At 38.8% G+C, this 23,093-nt stretch overlaps 4 protein-coding genes across 11 annotated transcripts in view; 1 reads left to right on the top strand and 3 right to left on the bottom strand.

The window, feature by feature from the left end:
• Positions 1–7,604, bottom strand: part of LOC144020696 (caskin-1-like) — a 49,390-nt gene extending 41,786 nt beyond the window's left edge. For all 5 annotated transcript variants that reach the window (XM_077524423.1, XM_077524426.1, XM_077524425.1 and 2 more), the window contains exon 1: positions 7,188–7,604. In XM_077524423.1, coding sequence (XP_077380549.1) covers positions 7,188–7,281 — 94 coding nt within the window. In that variant the 5' untranslated portion in view covers positions 7,282–7,604. The remainder of the gene's footprint in view (positions 1–7,187) is intronic.
• Positions 7,605–7,757: 153 nt separating this feature from the next.
• LOC144021065 (suppressor of cytokine signaling 1-like) lies at positions 7,758–15,078 on the bottom strand. The gene is made up of 4 exons (XM_077525065.1): positions 13,786–15,078; positions 12,941–13,347; positions 11,189–11,370; positions 7,758–11,081 (listed from the first exon to the last, which is right to left on the bottom strand). Exons 2-4 carry the CDS (start codon positions 13,187–13,189, stop codon positions 10,757–10,759), a joined length of 756 nt encoding a protein of 251 aa, XP_077381191.1. The 5' UTR covers positions 13,190–13,347; positions 13,786–15,078; the 3' UTR covers positions 7,758–10,756.
• Positions 15,079–15,227: 149 nt separating this feature from the next.
• LOC144021066 (ATP synthase F(0) complex subunit k, mitochondrial-like) lies at positions 15,228–19,539 on the bottom strand. Its single transcript, XM_077525066.1, has 3 exons — positions 17,084–19,539; positions 15,710–15,802; positions 15,228–15,431 (listed from the first exon to the last, which is right to left on the bottom strand). Exons 1-3 carry the CDS (start codon positions 17,150–17,152, stop codon positions 15,333–15,335), a joined length of 261 nt encoding a protein of 86 aa, XP_077381192.1. The 5' UTR covers positions 17,153–19,539; the 3' UTR covers positions 15,228–15,332.
• LOC144021062 (protein kinase C beta type) overlaps positions 19,053–23,093 on the top strand; it is a 26,715-nt gene continuing 22,674 nt past the window's right edge. The window contains exons 1-2 of one of the 4 annotated variants that reach the window (XM_077525057.1): positions 19,053–19,774; positions 20,763–20,794. In XM_077525057.1, coding sequence (XP_077381183.1) covers positions 19,611–19,774; positions 20,763–20,794 — 196 coding nt within the window. In that variant the 5' untranslated portion in view covers positions 19,053–19,610. The remainder of the gene's footprint in view (positions 19,775–20,762; positions 20,795–23,093) is intronic. The other 3 variants (XM_077525058.1, XM_077525059.1, XM_077525061.1) reach the window with 3 other exon arrangements.

The raw sequence follows: 23,093 nt of genomic DNA, 5'->3' as shown, positions 1-23,093 counted from the left end.
CAGTGAGAGTGCGTGAGCTATTTGTGTGTTTTTTTGTTTTGTTTTTTGTTTTTACTGAATATATATTCCGAATGTTTAGGCGAGCGCGAACGTCGTGACGTGTGTAAGCGTGCGTGTGGCGATAACCTTGATCTTTGAAAGCACATAAGAAGGATGAAGACACCAAACTGCAGCAAGGAGCGCTCACGCACACAAACAGTGCTGCCTCCACTTTTTTTTTTTTTTTTTTTTTTTTGTCAAACCCTCATAATCCATGCACCAGGCCGTAATCTGAGGCTGTTCTGTAATCTGGGCAAAAGCTTTTCCCCCCTTCTCCCTGCATCCCTATCTGCACTTCATCCCTTCATCCTGCTCTCACACTCTAATTTCCTCTGTAATTTGCTAAAGAGTGGCAGCTGATTGGTGCTTGTGCAGCTCTGTTTACACTCCGCAGATGACGAGCATGCGCGTGCGTGTGATGATGTGTTTGTGTGTTTGCGCCCTCCCGACCGCCATCGCTCTTGGATTAAATGCAAAAAAAAAAAAAAAAAAAAAAAACGGCCCCCCCCCTGGCAGATGAATCAATGAGTGCAGATATCTGTGTCAGCGTCAGACTGTCAGTCCGTCACATGAACTGCAGCAGCCAGCACCAGCCACACTGATGATCTTTTTCCCAATAGGTTGCTCCCGGGGCATCACACGGTGCCTCCGATCCAAAATCCATGATGATTCATCTTCTTTTTAGGCATGTAAGGAAGGGGAATTGCTGTCAGTGTGATGCAATGCAGTTCTGCATCATTTAGACAGCCGTGGGGGAGAAAAGGTGAAGACGGATGTAATAAGGCGGAGACGGGCTAAAATGAGCATTTACGATTCCGTTAAAAGAGACCTGAAATATTTTTTTGCGTTAAATTATAATTTTATTATCATAAAAATGAATAACATAATTTGACCTTTTATTATATTCACTTAAATAAACAGTTCTATCCATTGCATCAATCTAGAATTTTTTTTTAATTGTTTCACCAATATTTATTTAGAGATAATGAATGGTTGTTTTTCACTGTAAATAATTTTTTTTTTTTTAAGTTTTAATTATTTATTAAATGCCAAAATATATTTAAAAAATCTAAAATGTAAAAAAAATATTTAAAAAATAGCTTTAGTTTATTGAATATGTACTTTATTAATTATAATTAAATTAATGAATGTGAATGAATTATTGCAAATAAACTATTTTATTCATTACATTAATTTACTTAAGAATGATATTCTTAAAATGTGTTAATTGAATTGATTTAATTAAATAACTAAGAAATTAATTGATTATAAATAAAATCAGTAACAATAAACAATCAGTAAATAAACTATTGTACATATTTGTATTAAATAAGCGGATAATTTATGTACATATTAACATTCACAGATAGTAAATAAAATAATTGATATTTTAATTTTAATTATGCAATTTTAAAATATTGAATTAAATAACAGGCCAACTAATAATACAATTAAAACATGACAATGAATTCAAATTATTATCATTATTAAAATACACAATGTTATTTATTTCATTATTGTTTTTCCTGAAAATTGTGAATTCAAAAGTAGTTACTCATTTATTTTTGCATTTATTACCTTGTTAAATACTTTGTGTGGTTATTTATTGTAAAGAATAATAATAATAATAATGGATGAAAATTAATAAAATAAACAATTATACGTGCACGTTCAATTTTTTTTATTTATTAAATGATTTTAAATTGCAAATAATATATAATTATTATCAAACCTTTAAAAAAAAATTTTTTTTTTTTTAAATACCTGGTTGATTAATTCTAAACAATAATTTTAAGTACTATTTTATTGTGAACATTTTCCATCCACATTCTAATTTTTTTTTTAACCTGTGACATCTGAATTATAATAATTAAATAATTTGAAAATGCAACATAAATAATATAGTGTACCTATTAAGCTGAGTTATATATTATTGAGCATTTTATGTAATTAATTACACATATTCTCATCATCATAATCTAAGGGTTGCGCGGAGTTCAAAATTCTTATGTTAATTTTAGAGATGACGCTGCAACCGAGACTCTGTTCCCGTGGCAACCGCTCGACGTGCCGTTGCATATGCATCTCGCATACGGTAGGCTGCTCGGCTATGATATGAGAGTGTGATATTTCCGCAACAAACTCATCTCACGCCACAATGTCCTAGCGTGCCTCCCGCATGAAATTATTCCCGATTTAATTCGCATTCAATGCACGTGAGCCGCTGGCGGGCATCTTTTAGGAACGCACTCGCAAGACCTCCCTCTTGAGAGGGGAAGTGGTGGGGAGCGAGCTTCTCCTGGGTTCTCATTATCAGGATTTCGCCAGTCCCGTTTCACCTCTGTCTATTTGCACGTTTGCGCACGCGTGTAAAAGTGAGTTGAGGCTCACGAAACGCCGTTTAAGATGATTGAAAAGCGGCAAAACATACAAAAAAAAAAATGCGCCCAGCTGTGTCTCGTTGTGTCAATTAGTGTTGTGTGTATTTAGTCTCTTGTCTCCCCTCTGTCTGTGTCGATTCATTGTCATTTTTCTCATGTCATGCTGCCGGTTTTGTTTCACGTCTTGTCTCGTTGTACCCTTTTGGACTTTGTTTTTGTTTCTTGAGCTACAAATGAGCTACAAACTAGCTCATTTTTGCCTCCTCGTGTTTGTTTATTAAATGTCTTTTTGACCTCATTCTTTGCCTCCTCGCCCTGCTTCCATTCATTTGGGTCCACCACCACACCTCGTCTGTGACACGACATGATCAATTAAGGTGACGATTAAGAGCCACGTCGCGCTACAGCTGTCTAAAATACTATCATGCAGAAACACTCCCTGCTATGAAGTACAGTTAACGCAGAAAGGTAAGCAGAGCTGCATAGATTCTTGTCGGATGCACAGATTAGCGATAGCTTAGAGTAGGTATGGGCCGATTACCTTTTGGACTTAAAAAAGGCAACATTTTCTCCATGTTGTAAAGTTAAATACTAAAGGATATATAGTATTGTAAAACAGTCATTTATATCTTTATTGTTGTAAATTATAAGAGACAAAATAAAGCATTGTTATCATTCATTATATATTTTTTATATTAATTGGCCAATTAATCGGTTATCGAAATTTTATTCTGCCAAATATTGGAATTAGGGGTGGGAACCTCTGGCTACCTTACAATACGATAAGTGATACAAGGCTCACGATAACAATTATCTCACGATATGACGATACCACGATTATCGATGTATTGCTCAGGTAATAAATCCACGATAATCTATGTTAAAACTAATCATGAAATAATAATAATAATAATAATAATAATAATAATAAATATAATAATAAATATAATAATAAAAAATATAAAATCATAATAAAATAAATATCAATAAATAATAAAAATAAAAAACAATAAATGTATATAAATAATGTAACATAAATATCAATAAATAATAAAAATAAAAAACAATAAATGTATATAAATAATGTAACATAAATATCTATAATATATATAAAATACAAATAATAAAATAAATAAATAAATAGATAATAATAATAATAATAATAATAATAATAATAAAATAAGCTTATGAGTCTTCTTCGCCTGAAGACTTCCATCCATTTTCCCGCCACTCTTATGAGGCACTCCCCCTAGTGGCCCACCAAGTAATTGGTCAATAAGTCATGAAAAATGGAGCCGTCATAATATTGCGATACTTGCGTAGATGTATCTATAATCTATCGGGAGACAAAGTATCACGATTTATCGTGATATCGATATATCGTCACAATCCTAATTGGAATCAGTATATATATAAAAAAATCCATATCGGTCGGGCGCTAGTAACGACTTGCCCCGCTAACCGATATCAATTTTCCTGACCACAGAACAAGAAAATGTCTTGCTCCTCTCTGATGAAGGCGACGCGTCGCAAGTGATCCTCCAGCAGCGAGGCCTTTTCAATTATTCAAACGTAAATCCGCTCTCCTGTCGCGCCGCACACCTTCCATCACTCACCCTTTAACCTCTCGTCGTGACTTCCTGCCTTTTTTTTTTTACCTCCATTTTCCCATACTCGCTCGCCCATCCTCTCCTCACCCTCTCTCTCTCTCTCTTTCTCAGTCGGCGCACACAGTGGACTGAACACTCAGAGCTGATTTGTTCTGGCATTTGAGGAGAAGCGTTTTTCTTCGCCGTGGCACTGCCGGCTGAGAGGAGAGCAGAGGAGAGAGGGGACCGTGGGGCCGAAGCAAAAAACAGGGGGGGGGGGGGAATAGCAGGAAGGAGACGCAATTAAAAAGGCCAGGCGAGGAGGGGAGGACGAGTCGAGCCGAGTCGAGAGGAAGCCGAAACGGGCGAGGCGGAGTAAAGGCGGCGTTGGCAAGACTGTAATTGAAATCTAATTATCACCTCCAGTCTCAGCTGACGCGCCGTCAACAACTCTGGGGCACGTACGCGCCGGCGTCGTCACGTGCGCTCTCGTCATCATCACACTGTTACCGTTAACATCTGGCGTCTTTACACACCAATAATCCTCCTGTCCCGAGAGCGGTGGAGGACCTTCATGCACTCGCACCTCGATCACACACGCACACACAATCTGTCGCACTCACGCACACACACCAACAGTGGTGCTTTGAGATATAAGTTTAATTCATTCCGTAACCGTGCTCATAACTAAAAACTAGAGCCGACCGATTATTCGGCCATATTAGTTCTAAAATCATCAATAGGGCCCGACCGATATGCATTTTTTGAGGCCAATGCCGATACCGATTTTTCGCAGAAAAGAAAATACCAATTACCGATTAATCTGCCGACTATTTAAAAATATATAATGCATAAAATTAACCTCTTCCCCAATTCCTTTTCAAGGGGTGCCATTTACGCACAAACTTTCGCGATTAAGATTCTCTGCTTTGAATGACAAGTCCATCCCAAAAAAATCATGAAGTAAACAAATTGTATAGATTTATGTGCCAATCATAAGAAAGTAAAATAAGAATAGAATAAACTAAAATAATAACAACTGAAAAACAGTAAGAAAAAATACTGGCCTCTTGGTGGCAGTGTAGTGCCATGCATCCATGGTGTACACACTAAAAGTGAGTACAGAAGAAAGTTGCGATTGAATTCTATTAAAATAACTCGTTTTTTTTTTGTTTTTTAGCGTAGTGTTATCTCATCTGTGGGTACGTGTTCCCACAACATTTGGTGTGGATATTCGTTATTTGAAGGAAAAACACTTCCGAAGTCGACGCTAACTTCCTGTTAGCATTTGCTAACTTCCTGTTGGAGCTAGGCTAGCGATGTTTTAAAAAAGAAGCATATTATGTGTTTAAATATAAAGTGGATGTAATTTGTAATGTTGTGTATTTAGTTTTACAGTTAACTCCAACTGCGGTGTCATTAAACAGCTTATAGGACACTTAGGGACAACAGAAGAACCAGAATAACTTACGCTACACACTTGTTAGCTGCTAATGCTACGCAAGCAAAATGGTGCATTCAGGGTACTTTCACAGTGTCGGAAACTTCAGTTTTCTTCGATAACGTTTTAAAGTTAAAATAATCGGCCATTTGTCCCAATTGGCCGATTGTTTTGGCCGATGTTTGAAGGTCAATAATCGGCCGATTATAATCGGCGGCCGATTAATTGGTTGGGCCCTAAGAATTTTATTTATTTTTATTTTTTTATTTTTTTGTCAGACAAATTATTGTAAACAGTCAAAAATGTTCGTTCTAATTCAATTTGGTCCGGGACCAAAAAAGTTTATTTATTCACTACATTTTTTTTTGTTATTAATCAGCCAATTAATCTGTTATCAGAATGTTATTGTGCCAAATATCTGTCTCTAAAAATCCTTACCAATCGGCGTCGTTTAGGCCCTACTCAAAACTCACAAATTATCAAATTACATTTCCCAATTGAAATGAATGAAAATGGCATTAATCTGTTCCAACCCCCCAAAAATAATAATTTTTGTGTTTGTCCTTTTTTTTATGAAGAAAAAACAACACTGAAGCGATAAGATAATTAAATACAATGTAAATAATTAAAAAGTTAGTGTATTGAATAGGGGTGTTAAAAAAAATCGATTCGGCGATATATCGCGATACTACATCGCGCGATTCTCGAATCGATTCAATAATTGGCAGAATCGATTTTTTTTTTTTTTTTTTTTTTTTAAGGATTCACACCTTGAGCATGGAAGAATGTTATATGAACGGCACATTAAGCCTTAATATTTTTATTTTAATGCTGTTCAAACATGAAACAGATTACAACCTCTATAAGACTGAAATTTCAGATAAATAAATAATACATTTTCATATAAATCTTACACTCTACAAGCTTACTGATTAGTATTTTCTAAATATGAATGAAAAAAAATCGCAACAATCGACTTATAAATTCGTATCGGGATTAATCGGTATCGAATCGTGACCATTCGTATCGGGATTAATCGGTATCGAATCGAATCGTGACCTGTGAATCGTGATACGAATCGAATCGTCAGGTACTAGGCAATTCACACCCCTAGTATTGAACATGTTTGGTGTTTGTTGCTAACATTAGCATTAGCATTCCAATGGCTTACAGCAGTTGTAACTCAAGTTTGTGCTTAAGTCAAGGCACAAAAATCTTAATCGTAAGTCACTTCATCTCAGGGTACCACTGTACACGCACACACGCACCCACACACCCATTTTACCTGTGTGGATGGGTAGAAACGTCCACACAAATACCAGGTAGGATGCCAATAAGGGTCATACTACACAAACATAGAAAGACAAGAGCGTTCACGCTCGCACACACTGTCCCATCCTCCCCAACCTCTACACAAACACACACACACACACACCATCGTCCCCTCCACCCTACCGACGCACACACATAATCTGTGTGCAGTTTAAGAAGAAACCCCAGCAATCCTCGCACGCCTGCGACGTCATCACTATGATGCTGACGTCACAACAAACATACACACATCCCCTTGAACCCCGCACCTCCCATCACCTGCTTCCTCTCAAACAACACACACACACAAACGTGTATGCGTTCATTTAAAAAAAATGATTCAGGTGCAGTTTATGACCACACGTGCAACATCACACACAAATCACAAACATTTTCAGATTCAAACGACGTCGCGCAAATACTCACTGGCTTTCCCTGGCCGAGGTCTCTGCAGGAGGCGCTGAACTGTCAGCAAGTCCTCGGTCTTGACGGCCTGGAGCAGCTCCTGGTCCTTCCCCATGTCCTTCCCTCCGCGTCCCGCCGCTCGCCTCCGCCGTTAATCCGCTGCTACATCCCGCCGCCGCTCGGGGCCTCCCTGTGGAGCAGAGGCGCGCGGGGCGGGTAGGGAGGGAGCCGAGGTGCAGCCCGGGGGACACGGATGCTCCAATTCGGGGAGGGGGGCCCGAGCGCTCCGCCGCCGCCAGCGGTTCCGGTCCGCGTCTGGTGACCCTTTGAGCGTTTGCGACTATTCCGCCTGGCGCGCGTGAGTGTGTGCGTGGATTTCACCGGCTGGACGCGGCGGTGGAGCTCTCGAGCGCCCTCCTCCTCCTCCTCCTCCTCTTGCCTCCCTGCTCACGTGTCACGCACGCGCAAGGGGGACGCGCCCCCGCTGGCGCCAAAATGATGGACAGGCACGCGCATGTCCTGAACAAGCCCGTTTTCCTTTTCGAAATGAATGATTTTTATTTTCATATGTTCTTTTAAATAATAAAGTAGTCCGCTCTATAATAGTTTATTTAATCAAAAACAATAAATTAAATACAGTTTAAGAATTAACCAGTTTTGGGCCCATTTTTGCTGGACATTGTGCTGCTCCTGTTGTATATGCATTGGCCACCTGGGGGCAGTCCAGACACGGATATACTGGAAATCAGCTCCTCAGTAAGCTGCAGTATTAGTCGTTCTCTGTTGAGGATAAAAAAATATATATATGAGTAGTCTTGCTTTATTTGTCTACATATAAAGCGGGTCAAATTGACACGTTTGAAAAAACAAAAACAAAAAACATGACATTGTTTTACGTGAGATATATTGATTAAATAGTGCAGCAGGTCACGGTCACCGATGAAAATTAGCACCACAACACTTATGCTATTCGTTAGCCCACCTATGATATTTTGCATTGTTTGATAGCATTAAGCTAATCTTACTTTCATAAGGCAAACCATGCAATTGTTTCACAAAACATACCTCTCTTTGTTTTATATTAAGTTTGACAGTGAGCAGTGGCAAAAAAAAAAAAAAAAATCTCGAGGCCATTTAAAAAAAAATATATATATATATACTGTATATATTTATTTATTTATTTATTTATTTGTAGTATGTGAATGAGCTGTGAACGGCCAATCATAGCTCACCTGTTTTTTTTTTCGGTTTGGTCAGTAAATTGGTCCTTACCTACTTCCACAGCACAGGTGATGTCATCATTAGTCGACAGCAAGAACAAAAAATACTTTTTTAAGGTATTCGTTGTACATGAAAAATAATGAAGTTATCAAATTCATTCTAGACAAAATATTAACTTTTCACTGCTAAAAATTGTTCGAGTCAAGTATCCCTTTTAGTTATCTCAAGAAATGAAAACGAGACCATAACTAAAGAAGGAAAAAAAATATTGTTGCTATATATATATATATATATATATATGGTCCCTCCTTTCATGGACCAAAATTGTGTTTTCATGCCCCCTAGTGGAGGCAATGACTGCGGCGTTTGTTTTTTCCTGAGTGAAAAGATCTCATGCCACTTTGAAGCAGCAGCCTGACTTGCTGAAACACTTTCAGAGGCACTTTTATGTAGGAACATTATTTGAAAGGAAAAAGGTAAGTAGAGCTGCATTGAGTTTTATTGGATGCACAGATGGTGACATCCTTGGGCTATTTTGATGGAAGCATGTCACAGCCACGTTATTTAGACAATCAGGGAATTGTATTAAATTGTGACGAAATGCTTTATCGTTCATCCTCGACGGTGTCGCTGAACAGAATAAAATGTATTTAAAAAAAACGGAGGTGTTCAAATACTCAGAAAGTGAACAAACTGTATCAGCAGCACAGAAAATTTGTGATTGAAAGAAAAAAAATACATAAATTGAAAGTGGTGGGTAGACATTTAGCACACTCATGCCGCACATGAACACACTTACACAACGCACAAAAAGTTCATGATATTGGTCTTCTGGCTGAAATTTGACAATAAATTTAAAATGCATTTACAGGTGAAATTAATCTGCCCTTCTTTAAACTTTTGAATGTCCGTTTTTTTTCCAGTGCTTTTTTTGCACACTATATTGACTAAATTGTTTACTTAACTTTTATATATATATATATATCTATATATCTGAGCTGTTCTTGAACTGGGTACTTGCTGCTTATTAACTCATTCACTCCCAGCCATTTTCACTGAAGAAAAACCCCTTCGGTCCCTGCTGTTTTGCTGTATTTTGACTGATTTTGATTTGATTCATCAGGGGGGGGGGGGGGGGGGGGGGAGTATATTTCTATCTATCTGTTTCCGTTTTGCAGTAATATTAGCATTAGAATATAGCTAAGTTTCAGCATTATTTACAAATCTGTTTAAAATTGTGTGGGCAAAAAAAGCTTGTTGCAGCATGGCCCTAGTTGATCTTTTATACTCTGCTGCCACCTTCTGCCCGTTATTGTAATAACTAAGATTGTTTCAACCGTTATCTTCAGTTCAGAGGCTGCACCAAAGCTCTAGCATTAAAAAAAACAAAAAACCATTAAAAACGTATAAATATGTCTTTGGGACACTGGCAATATTTAAAAGAGAACGTATTTATACGTCTTTGGGAGCTAATGAGTTAAGGAAGAAGAACACTAACCACTACACTATTCATTCAGTTAGGTTCAACAGCGCGCAGGTTTTACTGGTTTTACTTTACACGAGTGTCAGCCAGGATTTTAAGACGGCTAATTGTCATTGCGCTTTGGCATTACAAACGTGAAGGATAATTGATTGCTTAGAATTCATCTGGAAAGAATGTTTACTGATAAAGGCTACTTTTGTCACTATCCCATTGATGTCTCAGAGGAAGTGGGCGTGCGTTTAGTCCGCAGAGGAGGTGCGGCGAGTGTGTCAACACCTTATGATGTCATAAAGTGAGCAGGTTGGCTGGTGCTTCAAGAGCAGAATGACCTAGAATTTCTTCTAGAGGGGCGAGTGGAGGAAAACACCCCTTCGGTCATATTATTGGTGAGGAATTAGCATCTTAACATGGCTAAAAGCTCCAAAAAGTTGATTTTCAGCATCCTCTATAGATAACGGTAGAACAAAGGACAACTTTTCTCTTTGCTCCCATTTTTAAATCCATATATGTTGCTACTAGCCTAATCCTAGCTAGCGGTAAACTAGCTTATCTCTCAGGTCCGGCATTCAAGTTTGCAAACTCCATTTGGTTGGTTGCTAGCACAGTGTATATTTCCGTAACCCTTTCCGGACGTCGCCTCGAAAGGAACCGCGTATGCAGCTTTCATACATGTGCCGTCCCCACTTAGATACATCACGTGTACAGACTACAGAGATGTGAGGAGGTCCACTCATGACAATATGCTATCATGTGTTCTGACTCGAAAGGGAAAATTCAGATGTGGCGTTTGTTTTCAGCGGCCATTTCGTGACTCAATTCGAGCCACCACCCATTTGTGCACAGCCCTAACATATGCAATAATAAATATGTATACGTTGCCGTCCCACTATATAGAATAAGGATAGGCATGAACATAGTCTTTGACCTCACAACTGAGTCCCGCTAAGTCTCTTATGTTCTCTGCCCCGTGCGTGCGCACCAGAGCCCTCCTGCACATCTGCTTGAGGCGCTCGGGCCGATGCCAGCGATACGGCGAGGTCAGTTTGCCCGACGGGCCGCAGTAGTAAGCCAGCAGATCGAAGAGGGAGGCGAAAGTCTTTTTGCTGCCGCAGAGACCAAAGAGCAACTTTCTGAGCAGCACTCGGACGCTCGTTGGCCCGTCATCGCTGTGATAGCTCAGGGTGAAGAAGACGTCCGGCTGCCCGCTGTTCCTGGAAAGACAACGTTCAGTCGTTTGTTTGTTTTGGATTATGGGAAATGTAGTTTCAGTTAGTCTTCATTTTCACGTATTTTGTTAGTTTTCGGTAACTGGAGTTACCTGATGAGAAAGGTGCCCGGTGACGCCATCTTGAGGATTTTGTGCGCCTCCTCCATGTTCATGGCTCCCCAGTAAAAGGAGCTGTGCTGGAGCTGCTTGTGAGTGCGTTTCACCAGTTGGTACTCTTCCGGGCTGGTGAACGGACGTATGTGAGTGGGCAAGTTGACGGCCTCCGCTCCACTCTGCGCGTACAGTGGACAAAGAACGTGAATACATATTGCGCAATTTTAACATCTCAGAAAGTGAGATAGTTCTGAGTTAGCTTGCGCGCCACAGTGAATCTTATTTATCATCTTTCATTAAATAATTGATTGATATTATGAAGTATATTTGGATTTAGACAACTATTACACTTTTTTTTTCTAATCTCTCTTTGTTTTTTTTTTCTTTTAAGCAACCACGATGTACTGACTGTAATCCATTTTAATAGTAATTTTTCATACAGGATAAAGAATATTTATTTGCCTGTGAGTATTATTCTATTATCCGTTTAAGTTGCAACTATTGACGCTAAGTGTTAGCATGTTAATGGCGTTTTCCCATTACTGTTAGCATGTTAACTCATTTGCTCCCAAAGACTTATTTATACGTTTTTTGTTTGTTTGTTTGTTTGTTTTATGCTAGAGCTTTGATGCAGCCTCTAAACTGAAGAAAACACTTGAAACAATGGTAGTTATTACAAAAATGTCCAGCAGGTGGCAGCAGAGTATAAGAGATCAACCAGGGCCATGTTGCCAGAACTCTTTTCCAGCAAAGGGGGGTGCTTCGGTGAAAATGGCTGGGAGTGAATGAGTTAATGATGTTTTCCAGTACATTAGCATTACGTTAGCAGCACATTTTTTACAACGGTCTGTTTGTATCGGGAAAAATTCGTAAGTCGGGTCAGTCATCTCAATGTACCATTTTAGTTGTATGTTTGTAATGTTGCAAGGTTATTTTAGTTTAGGAAGATCACAAAATAACTACAAAAAAAATAAATAATTGACGGACTAATAATTACGATACCACATGAAGGCAGCATAAGGATGAGTAAAAGTGTGTCGCACAGAAATGACGTCATCTAGCAGCAGCCAATAGGAAAGCACATTTCGGATGACATCACTCCTAGGCGACAATGATGCGTGTTTGCCTTTTGCTAAAAAGTTAGTTTTTTCATTTTACCATGGCGGTTTTTAAATCTTGCGCACAAGGATTACGCAATATTTTTTAAAACCAAAACTAATACTAAGACTAAGCATTTTTGAAATAACTAAAACTAATTTAAAAACTAACAGCCGCCCTGAAAACGAATTAAGTTTAAAAAAACAAAAAACAAACTCAAAACGAAATAAAAACTAACTGTAATGAAAATTCCCAAATTATAATAGCCCTGTAATGATGTACAGTAGTCATTTTATTAGATACATATTGATTTGGAGCTGCTCTAGATTATGTATGTGGCACACTTGTGTGATGTTATTCTATCAACATTTTCTATTTTTATGATTGTAAAAATGCATTGAAGGCCCAGGTACCAACTGCACCACCCGCTACTAAAATCTACGGGCATATGTTTTTCATTTCATCTCATAACCATTTTTAAAACTGCTACTTCCTACTAAACTAAAAATAGTATTTCATGTTTCCCCCACGCAAGTTAAACAGGTACTAAAAAAAAAAAAAAGGTATTTAAAAGCGAAACCAGCATATTTTCAAGTGCCTGCCCTGCCCTTTATGCAGTGTAATGACAGAAGAAACAAGAGGCGAGTATACCCGACACCAGGTTTCAAGTTGGTCATCCGAGAGGTGGAGCCTGTACAGGTGGCTACAGTGCAGCGTCTCCTCTGCAGCATCCCGCTTCTGTTCTGCACTCTGGACTCGTTGAGGTGTCGCGGGCTCAAGGGGAGCTTGATCTGGATTCTGTTGTTTTGCATTCTTTTTCTTTCTTACTGTTCTGTTCAGCTTATCTCTAACCATCCTATTATGAGGAAACCTCCACTGGACGACCACATTGTGCACCATTTCCTCCCCCGTCCGCCGCCGACAGTACGTCGGTTCCGGGCGCCATCAGCTGCTAGTTCCACTTTGTGGCACCATGGTGCTTCTATACCACATTGAGTGAGGAGAGCTGGCGGCTTGCTGATTTGATGATCCCTTGTTTGAATGGAGGTGAAAAAGCGCTGAAACATGAAAAAGTTCATTCATACATGTGGAAATCTTTATAACAGTCCAAACAAAAAAAGTTGTGACAATTATACTCTGTATCATGAAAATGTTGGTAATAAAATGTGTTATTTTTAATCATTCTCAGTTAACTCGTACATATGCCTGATTTTGTGAAAACACGTATATATATATATATATATATATGTATATTCTTAAAAAGTATTGATTTTTGGTGGAGCCAAACCTTGTTTGTCCATGGAAAACGCTTATTTGAGGTTTATCTGTTTTGTTTCATTTTTATTTTTTTCAAACTGCAATTCTTAGATGCATTTATGATAGACGTCAATTATATTTAAAGAAACGTGCAGGCTTTCACAGCGTGCAAAAAAAAAAAAAAGCACAATAATACTAATAATAATAGAAGAAATACAAAGTAACAAGAGTGCACTTACTAGAGTTGAAGACGGCTGTTGCAGTTTGCAACTCGATGTTACTGGAATCATGTTTTTGTTTCACTTTTAGTCTTAGAGGAGGAGCAGGACGAATACGTGGCTGAGAAGGAGGTGCGTCACTGGGCTCGATGGGTTTATGCTAAATCACGTGACTTGCAGGTACTGCTGGGAGCGTTTACTTTCTCTTTCGTTGAGCTCTATGGCGAAAACATTATTTTGAAAGGCGGTCACCGGAAATGCAAGGCGGTCACGTTCGCTTGCTTGCTAACATGGTAGCGTCTTCAACTACCTCGGTTGGTATTTCGCCTGTCCCTTGAGGGAAATTAAATGGTCACAGAGGCGATATTCACATTTATTTACACCAAGGTGAAAGTTAAGGGAAAAGATGAAACAGCATTTGAGGGGGTCACAAGGAAAATTAAGATCAAGCTAAAAGAGAGAAGAAATGGAGGCAGGTTGTCAAGACAGTAGCGTGAAAAACAAAAACGTCCCAACTGTCACCTCATTTACATGACTGAAAGTAACATAAAGCACGGCTTGTACAAAAAGTCCATAAATATTAAAAACGTCTGGGATTTGAATAATTAAAACAAAACCTGCGACTATGAAAACAAATTAACAATTATTTCCGGAATAGAGAATATTTTTAAACGAAGATAGTACTGACTGAAATGAAATGTACTGAAGTACAAGGGGTTTAAAAAAAAATGTATTTTAAAAATAGCGTACAGTCAGAGCAGTTGTGGTTCCGCTGCTACCACGAGGTACACTTTTTTTTCTTTTAATTATGTAAGATACACTTGAATTGAATCATTAAGTAGTTTGATATTTATATAAGCATAGTGTTAATGTTCAAACTGTGCATAATGTAAAAAGTGACTTACAAAAATATTGAATATACTGTATATACAGTACTTAGGAATCTGTCTTGTGTTTTGATTAAGAGTTGGGCCTACTCCACCTAATCAATAATATATATTTTTTTTTGTGCTGCGTGATTAAAGGATATGGGAGATGAAAAACATTTTAGAAATGTTGTTTTTATATCGTCTCTCTATACTTTGAATTCTATTGCTGTTCACTGTACCGTATATGAATCTCCTGCTTGGTAGATGGACCAAAGACTCATTAACAATACATATTAATTTAGCTCCAGAATATAATTACAGTATCTGCGGAAAATCACACCACAGACACACAAAATCTCGGTCACACAAAGACACCAGCTGTACTGCGATCACGGCTTTTTGCGTGCGAAGATATCTGAGCGAAAATGAAAGAAACTTACCTTGGTTTGCCACTTTCACTTTTGAACTATATACAAATGACAACCTGTTTCCGAATTGTTTCGCCTCGTCGGAGAGATAACCATCTACTCACCCACCATGACTACAGCTTTGAATAACAGAACAGGGGAAAAAAAAAAAAACATACAGTAGTCATAATTTACTGACAACACAGATGTCGTTATCCCTTTATTTCTGTCACATAATGACTTCACATCATAAATAATGGCACACAAATTTAACTATTCTTTTTTTTTTTTTTCAGGTAGTGCAATCCTTCGGCGCTTCTTTTTTGTTTTGTCTGTGCATGTAACAGGCCGTTGCTGTTACCAGTAAAATGCCGTAAGTAGCCAAGACCCACTGTAAGAGAGCAGAGAGAGATTTTGATCACGCTATCGACATACGCAAACCGATATGGATTTTTTGATGCAGATTACGATATTTGGTAGAACAATGTTCCTAAACGAATTCATTTAAAACATACATAACGAAGAGGTGCAACGATTAATCAACCACTATTTGTAGGCGTCCATTAAACAGTCTGATTAGCTTTGTGTATTTTCAAAATACGATATTTACAAACCAATAATTGAAAAAAAATTACTGAACACAAGTATGTATGCATGCGTGTTATGTACATTTCGGCGCCCCTGCAGCGTGTAGCTATTGAAGTACTTTCTCAAACCGGTCAGCTCCACCGACGCCGGTGCCTCGATGCCAAACAGCTGCCTCTGAAACGCCACACAAAAAACACAACAAATGAGAAATTAGCTGTGCAATTTTTGTAATTTTGCTAGGGATGTTCAATACCATTTTTTTTTCTAGACCGATACCAGTACGAGTATTATCTCTTTCATACCTGTAGTACATTTGATACACAAATTCTTACATAGCATAATGCCAAAACAAAATTGTGAACAAAGACCTTTGTTGCAGAGGCAGATGATGATTGGCCGATGTGCCAAGGAGGACTGCTGAAATAGGAGTCGGTTGTTTGTGAGGCACTGTGGGAACCTCTCTTCCGCCTGCACTGTGTACAGGTTCATGTATGTGCTTGAGCACATTTGCTTGCTAGTTCATTTTTGTTGCCCATAAGCACCATTTCTGCTGAAACGATGCCAATGTCCCCATTGTGGCACAAATAAAGGTTCTTACAAAAGGTTATCTCTAAAGAAGGGCACACTGTCTCATAGTGAAAGTGAAACAATTTGCCGTGTGATATGACTAAACTTTACAACAGATAAAGAAAGTGAACATATATTTTAAAATATTTGTTTAAAAATTGTATTAATAATAATAATACACAGTACAGTTAAAAAAAATAATCATTTCAAACAATATCTTCAGAAAAAAAAAAAGGTGACAAGTTGTCAAATTTGAACTGTAAACTGACTTTTTTTTTTTCCACCAGCGGCTTGAACAAAATTGTGGATTTTCCATGTTGGCGTGTTTATTATTAACGTTCAAAACTGCACCCAATGACTCATTTGTAATGTTTTTCATTTCTGCTTTTTTCATACCTAAAAATGTGTTTTTTTTTTGTTTTTTTTTGTGCGGCCTAGTCTGTTTGTACTTATTCCCTAAATAGAAATATGGCAGTTTTTATTTTCTCTTGCTAAGTATTTTGCCCTCCATGAACATCCAGTGTTTAGTTCAGTCATCAAGTTAATTGATTAATAGCAGTGATTAAAAACGTTTTTTTTTTTCCTGAACTGATGATAAATATTCTACTCTTTATTTTGGTGTTGTGAAAGAATAAAATGTTCTGGGTGTCTTTTTAAAAAATTGGGTTAACAGACATATTTTGGTAAAAGGAACCCCTCACTCCCCCAAGAGAAAGCGCTTATTTATATCGCCCAGCCCTATTTAAAACAACAAAACACTCACATAAGTGAAGATACGATTGGAAACTATCAGAATTGTAAGATTAACATGACAATCTTTATCTTTACTTGAAATATAATTAATGTATCATTTCCGCTCACACACAGCAGAACAAAAATGTTGCTTACCTTTACCTCTGTTATCAAGTGGCCGAAACTAGTGATTGGGATGCGCGTTTTAACAGGAGAAGTCGGCATGACTAAAGGCTATTCACTCAGATGCCTGTACACCTTGGTATGAAATTAAATAAATACAAGACTTCAGCATAATATGCTATGCTATTAGTGTCTCTAGTAGAACAACAGGGGTCGCTTACAAAATTTGCTTGAGGAGCACAATGTGTTCCGTGTTGCTGTGACGACACTCAATTTTAGCCAATCACAAGGTGGCTTGTTAATTATTGGCCAATAGACGCTTGGCTTGGTGAGCGGTCTTGCCTGAAGTCAGATACTGGAGGCATGTCATTTCTCAATTTAGCCACATGAGGGCGACATACTCATAATTCCCCCCTCCGCATGCGGCATGACTGCAGATTTTTAGATCAATTAAAAACTTAATCGACGCACTTAAATAGTTATATGATATCCTAGGGTCTGACCACCCATCTACATATAAATTATATTTTAAAATATATTACATTATAAGCATGACATATCCACCAGTCAAATGGCTTTAATAACAACCTGTGTGATTTTAATTAAACAAACCCAGCGTTTTCGTTGCGAACAATCCGATTCTTAGAGCTCTTTGAAGTAAACGAGAGACAATGAAATAATTATAGTAAACCGTTTTTTTTTGCGCCATGATTTAATCCAGATTGGCTTCTTCTGGTGTGTGCGATTCGGCCACAAGGGGGCAGTATAATACAGCTCGAATACAGTATACTTGGATTTGGCGGTGTAACGTCAATTAAGACCCTCACAACTAAGGTGCAGTAATAATAGTCGACCCCCCCCTCCAAGAGGATGAAAATATATGCCTATAAGTTTGCCATTATATTGTCTACCTACCTATTGCTGCACTGTTTCTCTAAATATACATTGTTGAAAGGGTTATATAACTACCAAATTACCAATGCTAGCTCCAATAGCCTGTCTATGAGATTTTCCATTGTATGTTAGCACTAAACTAGCCAAGTTATATGGTTTGACTAACTACAGAAGTTGTAATTCTCTTTCTCTCTGTTTAGTTTTACAGTACACTAGCGTACAGTAATGCTGTTTACTATCAAACAAAAAGTTGCTAAAAACAGTACATCCCTGGTGGATCAAATGACTTGTAATCTTCAGCAACACAGCACATTGTGACCTTTTATGATTCTTTTTCTTCTTTTCTTTCATGCTGCTCGACGATCTGGTTGGTGAGGTTTTTAATTGGAGAGTATGCCCGTATACGGCAGAGACTAATGGCATCAATTTCAAGTGCTGTATTATTTGGATTGTTTGAACTATACACACCACTCACATGGGTTATTTTTCTTTTTTTTATATAATCAATGAATGTCTGAAAATAAATTTACAGTATGTCATCTGAGTTATTAAAGCAGTGTCTTTCTTTGCTTTAATCATGACAGATGCTACTGTATTTGTCTTTCTTGTTTAACAAGAAATGTGTGCGTTGATGCCTGACAATCCACGCAAAATGCAGCACAACCGCATTGTGGCTTGACTGACGTGATTGCTTGTAGACGTGAGCTGCTTCTTGTGACAAACGGGCTGCATATCAAACATGTAAGCGGAAACATTTTCCTCCAGAGGTACCGAGCCGTTCCATTGCCATGGCCGCGTCACAGTGCACTGTGGCCGGCTACAATTCTGACTGCCCGGTCCCACTGGAGGAAAAATTTCCACTTCCATCGTGATGATGGTGACCTCACGGCCACCCAGCGAGCAGGTTTGTGTCGCTTAAAAGATGGAAGTCTATTTTTACTGTGTGTAAATGGTTACATTGATGAAGCCATTTTCCACAAAATTTGCCAACTGAGCTAACACACAAGACAACCACATGAATGGAACTAACCAATCAGTGGATTAATGAGAAAATTGACCATTCAAAACCAGCTATTTCTGACCAATTAAAAATATTTTTAGTAAAAAAGGGCCTCCTTCTCATTTCCAACCCAAATAATTCTGAGACACAACAAACAAATTGGAAAAAAGGCGTCCTTTTAGGGGACTGGAAGTGGAACGGGTGAATGACATTTCAATTCATTCCAATGGGGAACGTGGATTTGAGATCGGAGTTTTCGTGTTCCGAACATATAAGGTATAACCAGTAGTTCTTTGCGTGCCGTTCGAACCGTCGCATGTCGGGACCGTCGTAGACAGCCAGAGAGCTCGAAAAAGGAAGTGAGAGCGAGAGAGAGGTAAGCAAGCAGCAACACAGTGACAGTCAACAGGGAAGCAGGCGACGACCGAAGACACGCCGGAAGAAGCAACAGCCAGCGAGCACACAACTCGTCGGAACCGACCCAACATCGACAGCAGGGGCGGGGAAGCCGAGACGACGACGAGGGGCGAAGGAGGAGGAGGAAGAGACACCTGCAACCGTGACTCGCTCTCCCCCCGCCGAGCCTCCCTTCGGAAGCCCCCCCCTCCTCATTCCTCTCCCTCGGACCGCCGCCTCCACCACCACCTCCGCCGCTTCCTCGTTAAGATGGCTGACCCCGGCAGCGACGGAGAGGTGGCGGAGGGCGCGCGCGGCTTCGCTCGCCAGGGCGCCCTCCGCCAGAAGAACGTCCACGAGGTGAAGAACCACAAGTTCATCGCGCGCTTCTTCAAGCAGCCCACCTTCTGCAGCCACTGCACCGACTTCATCTGGCAAGTATACCGCATGGATGTGTGCGTGGCTGGGACACAGGTGATTCACTTGATGCCGAAGCCGCAGTGTGCTTCCACAATCCGGCAATCGCGACAGTACCGGGGACGTCCCCGCTCGCCAACCGCGGCTCTTTTCTTTTTTCTTTTTTTTTTTTTTTTTTGCCGCATCGCCACGCAGCCCCATCCGCAGGCACGCGGGGGCCTGCTGCATGCCCATGTGTGTCATTGAATGCGTCATGAGTAAGCCACATTATTGGGTGAATGCTGAATAGCATTCGCCCAATAATGTGGAATTTTTGGGGGTCCTTACACATTTCACAATCGATTCAAACCATTTCGGCTTCAAATTATTCACAACATTCACAAATGAATGCAGACATTAAAAAAAATCCAGGACTTTCAGGCAACTATTTTTCCACATTACCACCAGTCACAACTTATTTACAAATTTATGTAATCCTTCCACATACTGTATTTCAACCATTTCAACTTCATCAACATTATTCACATTCTCAAAGTCCCATTTTCATTTGACACATTTCCATAATTCCAAATCATTGCATGCAGGCATTTTTATTGCCTTTTTACACCTTTTAAGACACATTTTCCACGATAACCTTTTCTCATGATTTACTTCTTCCTTCTACATTTCTCAACCCATTCCAAATTCAAAATAGTCACAAAATCCTGAACTTTAGACCATCTATTTCTTTACATACTCATAGTTTGCATTATGGTATTATTCCACATTTTCCGCACATTCTACAATAATTCCAAATCAATGGAAGCAGTCATTAGAAATAATTGCTATGACAGGCCGAAATGTGAACTCATCATCCTCTTGATTTTCGCATTTCTCATAACGGTATTGCAATTCAGTATTTAAAAGTTTTGCAATTGCCACATTCTACATTTTCTTCAACATTCCACCACAATTTCTTCACGAATTGCATTTTTAAGTCTAATTGATCTTACCTTGTGTCCACAGGGGCTTTGGCAAGCAAGGATTCCAGTGCCAAGGTAAGCAGAGGGCTCATTCACAAATGCTTGCAGATGCCTGTGGACGTTGCGTTTGTAGTCATGAGTGGGCCTCGGGTCTGCTTTGTGTCACCGTGACCCCGGCTGGGCTCTCACCATGCTGGTGTTGGCAGGTGTTTACCCACAGAGATGAACACATAGCAGTATTACATTAAAGGAAGTCCCCCCCCCCCCCCTTGCTACTTGAGACTTGGTGGGTTTTGAGTGCTGGTGGGTGGGTGGTTGGACGGCGCTCAAATCGCACTGCAAATGTTGCCGTGCTTGCTGTCTGCACTTCCTCTTCCTCATTCAAATATGCGCGTCCACACAGTAGATATTACTCGCATTCGAACCGTGATGCACTTTGCCGTGATTCCCTTTCCCGTACCTCAGGTGGTGTTTGCTTCCACCGCTCTGAGAGGCGCTCGGGCTGCTGTAGGTGTGCCATCACTTTTATTATATAACGCAAGATTAATGCAGATGACCTTACTTGTTTTTCGTCAGTCTGCTCATTTCTATTGTGCAAGATGCCGGTTGTCATTACTCATTGGTGGGAGGAGCGTTCGTTGCCTGTTTGTCACTTTTGTTGTGGATTATTTCTAATAGTTTACTTTTGTCATGCAATGTGGTGGTCATCATGAATAATTTACGAGAGGAACGACTGTGTTAATTATGTAACATGTATACATACATTGTGGATGTGATTTGGTTTTGGTGAGAGGAGTGAACACATTACAGTTATTTTGCACACCAATCATGCTGGGCCTTGTTCAACCCCTTCTGTCAGAGGAGGGCATCGATAAACAAACTGCCTTAAAACTTAAAATATCAACTAGTACGGTCTAAGTTAACTCTTTGACTGCCAAAAACGTTTAATAACGATTAGTAAAATTGCAATGTATGCCGCCATAAACGTTAATTGACGTCATCTACGTTTTGTTTTTGTTTTTTTAAATGGGCAGAGCAACGTCTAAGTGCAGCGCTGCCTGGTCAATGGGTGGTGGAATCAAAAACGCACACTAACTATGGCCAGCAGATGGCAGCATTGTGTCTCTTTTCAATGGGCTGCCGGTGTATGGAATTGCAAGGAAACGTGACGGAATCTGATGAATGCTCGTAATCGGCTGGCACTGTGGGGGTGTTTTTTTGATAAGGTGTGGGAGTAAAAGAGTTAAAGCTTTAACTACTAATTAATTAATCACAAAAAAATCACATTAATCATGTTTTGTCAAAGTTAAAAATGTAACTAATTAATCACAAAAAATTATTGCATTAATCATGTATTTTTTGACATTAATCATACAATTAATTTTGACCACAGATGATGATTTAGCAGTCAGCGGGTGGTTACGTTAAAGGTAGCACAGATTGTGTTTGAGCAATAAACATAACTACATGCATTAAAGTAAAGCATTTAATAAACGTTTGCGTATGACATTCAGAATATTTGTTCATGTCAAACTACTGCCCCCCCTCCCCCCATTTTAAATCAAGCAAGTAATTAACTGATTAGAAAAAGAGGAGGATGAGCGTGTGCAGTGGATAAAAAATTTACGATGTCCTCATAACATTAAATTTTGAAAAAATTAACACATAACAGGTGCTCTTTAAATTTGGTGGGAAAAAATATTGCCAAAAAAAGCCTTTTTAATTGAGCGATTAATCGTGATTAATTAAAATTCTAAGATGTGATTAATCTGATTATTAAAAATGTAATCGTTTGACAGGTCTTGCATCAACACAAACAATCAAATCTCTTTGATCACGATATTTCTGATTAATGAAATAGCTTACATAATTTTTCCCTCAAAAGCATTTTGGGGGAAAAAAAATACTTCAACAAAAGGGCTTCAAGCTTTATTCATTGCTAGTTAAAGTTCACTAAGAAAACAAAACGTAAACATCTGAACAGCGTTGATTAGCCTTTAGGCCACGGCTAGATGAATGCTAATGCTAACAAATATGGAAAACGCAATTTCTTTCTATAGTCATTTGTCTTATATTGCCCTCTGGTGTCAAAGGCAGGTAATACTATTTAATTATGTAATCGTATTTTTTTTTAATTTGTGCTATTCTTCTAATTAAAAATACATTACAGTTGTTTACGTTTTTGTCAGGCCCTTGATAAGTAAAAGCCTCATATGTAATTATGACTTGTCAGAAAAACGTTGATATAAACAATGCTAATTCTGAATTATAGTCAGATTTACCTTTTTTAAATGATGAATTCGCTCTCCATATACCTCTTGCGTCAGATTTCATTGCCCGATAACATTGCTTTGTCATCTTGTGTTGTTTGTTT

This window comes from Festucalex cinctus, chromosome 6 (genome assembly GCF_051991245.1).
Source record: "Festucalex cinctus isolate MCC-2025b chromosome 6, RoL_Fcin_1.0, whole genome shotgun sequence".
NCBI classification, from domain to species: domain Eukaryota; kingdom Metazoa; phylum Chordata; class Actinopteri; order Syngnathiformes; family Syngnathidae; genus Festucalex; species Festucalex cinctus.
The sequence above is the reverse complement of the archived record's forward strand: the minus strand, read 5'-3'. Positions and strand labels throughout refer to the sequence as shown.